Genomic DNA, 5,835 nt, shown 5'->3' with positions numbered 1-5,835 from the left:
GATGAGCCCTGAGAGAGAGAGAGAGAGAGAGTGTGTGTGTGTGTGTGTGTGTGTGTGTGTGTGTGTCGCCCCCTGCTGGAGGGGCTGGACCCTGCTCTGTGGGATCTGTACACACACACACACACACACACACACACACACACAATCTCTCAACAAAAACCCTTCTGAGCAACCAACCACACAAATGGGAGATTGGCCCAGGAAAACAAAGGCAGGGACTGGCTGGCTGGGGGGGCGGCGACGAGGGAATGGGGCACGTGGCTTCTCCCGTCTAGGGGGTGCCGGCCCCGATCCAGCTCACTGCTCTGCTCTGACAGACACCCTAACTAGGGAGGTGAATTGGAGACCACCCAGCACAGGTCCCACTGGGCACCTGCCGTCCACAGCCCCCCGCCCCCGCAGTGTGGTCAAGTGAGAAAATACCCTAAAGAGACAAGGGGGGGGAATAGAGATAATTTTGATTCATTCAATTAGTGGTTAGAGCGGGGGAGGGGACTGGGAGCCAGGACGCCCGGGTTCTCTCCGGCTCTGGGAGGGGAGCGGGGGCTAGTGGTTAGAGCGGAGAGGGGGGGCTGGGAGCCAGGACGCCTGGGTTCTCTCCGGCTCTGGGAGGGGAGTGGGGGCTAGTGGTTAGAGCGGAGAGGGGGGGCTGGGAGCCAGGACGCCTGGGTTCTCTCCAGCTCTGGGCGGTGTGTGCAGACTGATGGACACAGGTGGCCTGCGGGGAGTTGCCTGGGGTCAGTCTTCCCCCCGCGCCGCCCCGTCGGGCTGTGGCTGGGTTTTCCCTTGAGGGTTGGGGGGTATCTGCCTCCCCCCACCGCCCAGTCTCGCCTCGGAACCCAGGCGTCCGGGGCCGGATTGGAGCGCGGCGTTTCCACCCGGTCGCCTTTTGCAGCGACACCGGCTCCTGCTGCGGGTGGAGGGACGGACAGACAGAGACAGACTGGCCCCCCCCGGCCCCCCCCCCCACGCCAGGGACCCGGGGCCGTCACAGGGCGCCAGAGCCCGCAGGGGGTGGCACGTGGCGCGTGGAGCCTGGGGGGCGCAGGGGGGCGCCGGGCGCGTAGAGCCTGGACCGGTACCGCCCCCCAGCCTGGATCGGACCGGACCGGACCGGTACTGCGCCCCCCCCAGCCTGGACCGGGCCCGACCGGTGCCGCCCCCCCCCAGCCTGGATCGGACCGGACCGGACCGGTACTGCGCCCCCCCAGCCTGGACCGGGCCCGACCGGTGCCGCCCCCCCCAGCCTGGATCGGACCGGACCGGTACCGACCCCCCCAGCTGGGACTGGACCGGTGCCGCCCCCCACCAGCCTGGACCGGACCGGACTGGACAGGTACCGCCCCCCCGCCTGGACCGAACCGGTACCGCCCCCCCCGCCTGGACCGGACCGGTACCACCCCCCCAGCCTGGATCGGACCGGAACCACCAAATCCAGCCGGGTTTGGACCGGTGCCGCCCCAACCTGGACCGGACCGGTGCCGCCCCCTCAGCTGGAACCAGGACAGAGCTGCTGGATCCCTCCCCGGCCCGGCTTGGAGCCGGCCCCAGCGCTGCCATGAGCTGAGGGCACCGTGCCCGGCGCTGGCCCGGCCGGCCATGTGGGCACCAGAGCTGCCATGACCCCGGAGACGGGACGCTGGGCACCGGTGCCTGGGAAGGTAAATTAGCCCCCGGGGGGGCGATGCCAGGGGTGGCAGGGGCAGTGGAGGATGACGGGATGGGGGGTGCAAGGGGTGGCAGGGGGTTAGGAGGGGGCAGTGGGGTGAGCCGGGGCAGTGGGGAGGTGACGGGGGATGCCAGGGGCAGTGGGTGGTAGCAGGGGGTGGAACGGGAGCATTGGGGCAGTGAGGGGGGGGCCAGCGAGTGTTGCTGTGGCCATGGGGTGATGTGGGAGGCCACTCCTTCCACTGGGAACTGAGCTGGGACCCAGGAACCTCCAGGGGCTGAATGGGAGCCTGCGCCCCTCAGAGGGAAAAGGCCTCATCCTTGCCCGTGCCCCGAGCCCTCAGAGACTACTGTATTTGGTGTGGGGTCTATGACACACGCCTGATCGTTCCCTCCCGTCCCCGTTTCTCTTTCCAGACGCTCTGAGCTGGTCCCGCCAGCAGAGGGCGCCGCCCGCCCCATGGATCTCCACCCCTTCGGCCCGCGGCCCCCCAGGGACGGAGGTGCTGACTCCCGGCACCAGCCCCCGGCCCGGGAGGCGCCGTCCGGGCGCCGGCTCAAACTGGAGGAGGACGAGGAGGCCGCCCGGCCGCGCGCCCCCCGGGCCCCACCCTGGCCACCCGGCCCCGGGGAGGCCGGGCCGGAGCAGGGCGAGGCTGCACGCTACGGTCGCTACCTGCTGATCGACAGCCAGGGGTTGCCCTACACGGTGCTGGTGGAGGAGGCGGGCGCAGCGGGCGAGCGGGCGGGCCTGCGGAAGGTGTACTGCTGCCCGGTGTGCTCGCGGACCTTCGAGTACCTCTCCTACCTGCAGCGGCACAGCATCACCCACTCGGAGCACAAGCCCCACGTCTGCCGGGCCTGCGGCAAGGCCTTCAAGCGCACGTCCCACCTGGAGCGGCACAAGTACACCCACGCCGGGCGCAAGCCCCACCAGTGCCCCATCTGCCAGCGCAGCTTCCGCGACGCCGGCGAGCTGGCCCACCACCAGCGCGTGCACACGGGCGAGCGCCCCTTCCAGTGCGAGGACTGCCACATGCGCTTCGGCGAGCGCAACACGCTCCAGCGGCACATCCGGCGCAAGCACCGCCAGCAGCCGCCCACGCCCTGATGGGCACAGGGAGTCCTGGAGCCGGACTGGCGCCGCCCCCGTGGGCACGGGGAGGCTTGGAGCCGGACTGGCGTGGCCCCGATGGGCATGGGGAGTCCTGGAGCCAGACCGGCGTGGCCCTGACGGGCACGGGGAGTCCTGGAGCCAGACCGGCGTGGCCCCGACGGGCACAGGGAGGCTCGAAGCCAGACTGGCGCGGCCCCGACGGGCACGGGGAGTCCTGGAGCCAGACCGGCGCGGCCCCGACAGGCACGGGGAGGCCCGGAGCCGGACTGGCGCCTCCCCGACGGGCACGGGGAGCCCTGGAGCCAAACTGACACCGCCCCGACGGGCATGGGAAGCCGCCCTGACGGGCACGGGGAGCCCTGGAGCCGGACCGACACCGCCCGCACCCCGATGGGCACGGGGAGCCCCGGAGCCGGACTGACACCGCCCGCACCCTGATGGGCACGGGGAGCCCCGGAGCCGAACCGACCGGGCACGGGGAGCCCCGGAGCCGGATCGACACCGCCCGCACCCCGACGGGCACGGGGAGCCCCGGAGCCGGACTGACACCGCCCGCACCCCGACGGGCACGGGGAGCCTCGGAGCCGGACCGACACCGCCCGCACCCCGACGGGCACGCGGAGCCCCGGAGCCTGACCGACACCACCCACACCCCAACGGGGACGGGGAGCCCCGGTGTCGGACCGACACCGCCCGCATCCCGATGGTCACGGGGAGCCCCGGTGTCGGACCGACACCGCCCGCATCCCGATGGTCACGGGGAGCCCCGGAGCCGGACCGACACCGCCCGCACCCCGACGGGCACGGGGAGCCCCGGAGCTGGACCGACACCACCCACAGCCTGACGGGCACGGGGAGCCCCGAAGCCAGCCTGGCAAGTCCCCATGGCTTAGCCAGGTAGCATCCCTTGTCCCCACGTGGGCCCCTGACTCTGGGGGCATGGTGGTCTCTACTGTACGCCCACACCCTGCCTAGGGGAGGGGGACGTGCCCTGTACCCCTGTGGGCAGCCCCTCTGTGCCCTAGCCCAAGGCATTGGCCTCCCCACAGATGCCTCCTACGGCGCCCCAAGACAGAGGCTGCCCCTCGCAGATAGGGCAGGGCAGCCTGGATCGGTTCAGTCCGAGCCCATGTGGGTCCTGGAGCACTCGGGTAAATACTGGGGTTATGGGTGGTAATTCACTAGGGGATGGGAAATGGAGTACAAGGCCTTTCCCCTCTAGGGGGCACCGGCTCCCATCCGTCCTTGGGGCAGGGACTGGCTGGCTCAGAGGAGCAGAGAATGTGGCATGGGGCCTGTTCCCTCTAGGGACAGATAGCTCAGTCCTACAGCCAGTGGTTGAGGGGAGGAAGGGGGTTGTCCTGGCCACCCCCATAGAGGGTCGTGTTAACTCTACATTCCCTAGAAATAGGCTCATATTGCTCCTGATGGCCCATGTACCCCGGTATCCGGCCCTCTCCTGCTCCATGGAGCAGCGCCGCTGGCCTATCTAACTTGGTATCCCACCCCTTCCCTGCCCTGGATCAGTCCCAGAGGCCCATCTGCCCCGGTATCCTGCCTCAAACAGTGACCAACGGCTGGGGGCCATCACGGAAGGCCCACCATCACCGAGACCAATCTTCACGTCATGTTTTTCCGTCTGGGGCCCCCAAATGGCTGCAGGTAGAGGCAGGGGAGCAGGATGCCCCCCCACAAGGACTCCCCGCCTCCCAATCGCCCCAGAGAAGGAAATCCAATGACAGAACTGGCCCCATGTCAAGCCCAGATCACTTCAAGGTGCCCGGCCTGGCCAGCTGCTCCCTCTCCACAGCTCCGATTTAGGGTGGAATCTTCATTATCTCAGTTTTTTAATTATTATTATTAATTAAAACACTTTTTTTTTGGTTGTTTTTGTGTGTGTGGAATGAAGTGTCGGGCCTGGGATTTGAATTCCGGCAGGGCAGGGGCTGCGGGTGTGACAGAGTCCAGCTCATTGCTTGAGGGGAGCTAGGGGGTGGGTTTGGTACCAAAAAGTACATCAGGCAAGACACGGTTTTGGGTCCCAAGTGGCTATTTACCAGGCATTTCTCACCACAGGTATTTTCCAGCAAAACCCTTTTTTTAACTAGGTGTTTGGACCAAGAAAACTGACATTTCGGGGGTGAAAATCTTCAGTTTTTCATTAGAAGTTTGGGGGTTTTGAGAATCCAACGTTCGTACCAAAAGCAAAAGAAATGGACGGAAAACGTGGTTGAAAAACCAATTTAGTTGACTGAAGATGCATTTTGAAACCCCAGTTTGTTTCAACTGAAAATCGGTGTTTAAAATCCCAAAACTTTTTATCAAAAAATACATTTTCTAAACTGAAAATAGTTTTGGGGGAAAAAACAGTTTTTGAAACTAAAAATTTTAACTGTGAATCACATTATTCAAATAAAAAATAGTTGCAATTTTTTTTTTTGCAGAAACACACATTTTCCCCAATTTTCTATTCCACGTTTTTCCAACCCTGACATTTTTTTTACGATCATTTTCCTAAAAATGGTTTCCCAACAGCAAGAAAACTTTTGCTGAAAAACCGACATGGTTTAACGAACCGTTTTCTTAAACAAAACCCTCAAAACTTTCACCAAGCAACAAAAATATTCGAAAGGTGAAATTTATGAGCAGAAACAAACCAATTACATTGTTTACCCAGTTGGTTTTCAAGACCCAAACATTTTGACAGCCAGAATTTTTGCACCAGAATTTGTTTTAACCAAGATTTAGTCATTGTGGGGAGGGATAGCTCAGAGGTTCGAGCATTGGCCTGCTAAACCCAGGCTTCTGAGTTCAATCCTTAAGGGGGCCATTTAGAGATCTGGGACAAAAATCTCTGGGGATTGGTCCTGCTTCGAGCAGTGGGTTGGACTCAATGACCTTCTGAGGTCCCTTCCAACGCTGATATTCTATGATTTGCATCAAAGACTGCCATTTTTTCAGGTGTGGGTTGGTTGCTTTTTGGGGCAGCTCCCTCAAAAAATGTAGCAGGGGATTGATAAAAAGAAGACAGGTTTTCAAAACTTCCTGCC

General features: G+C 63.2%; 1 protein-coding gene and 1 long non-coding RNA gene across 3 annotated transcripts; one reads left to right on the top strand and one right to left on the bottom strand.

The window, feature by feature from the left end:
• The first annotated feature begins 1,370 nt into the window (after positions 1–1,370).
• Positions 1,371–3,244, top strand: LOC127036548 (zinc finger protein 581-like). The gene is made up of 2 exons (XM_050927578.1): positions 1,371–1,661; positions 2,086–3,244. The coding sequence occupies exon 2, from the start codon at positions 2,129–2,131 to the stop codon at positions 2,777–2,779; it is 651 nt and encodes a 216-aa protein (XP_050783535.1). The 5' UTR covers positions 1,371–1,661; positions 2,086–2,128; the 3' UTR covers positions 2,780–3,244.
• Positions 3,013–3,661, bottom strand: LOC127036564 (uncharacterized). 2 transcript variants are annotated; one of them, XR_007770174.1, is made up of 4 exons: positions 3,564–3,661; positions 3,251–3,417; positions 3,100–3,219; positions 3,013–3,058 (listed from the first exon to the last, which is right to left on the bottom strand). It is a non-coding gene; the product is annotated as an uncharacterized LOC127036564 (long non-coding RNA). The 2 variants fall into 2 exon arrangements; XR_007770175.1 differs by lacking the exon at positions 3,013–3,058 and having other exon boundaries at positions 3,084–3,125.
• Positions 3,662–5,835: the final 2,174 nt, after the last annotated feature.

The sequence above is a fragment of the Gopherus flavomarginatus genome, chromosome 18 (genome assembly GCF_025201925.1).
Source record: "Gopherus flavomarginatus isolate rGopFla2 chromosome 18, rGopFla2.mat.asm, whole genome shotgun sequence".
NCBI lineage: Eukaryota > Metazoa > Chordata > Testudines > Testudinidae > Gopherus > Gopherus flavomarginatus.
This window is presented reverse-complemented; position numbering and strand designations above follow the sequence as displayed.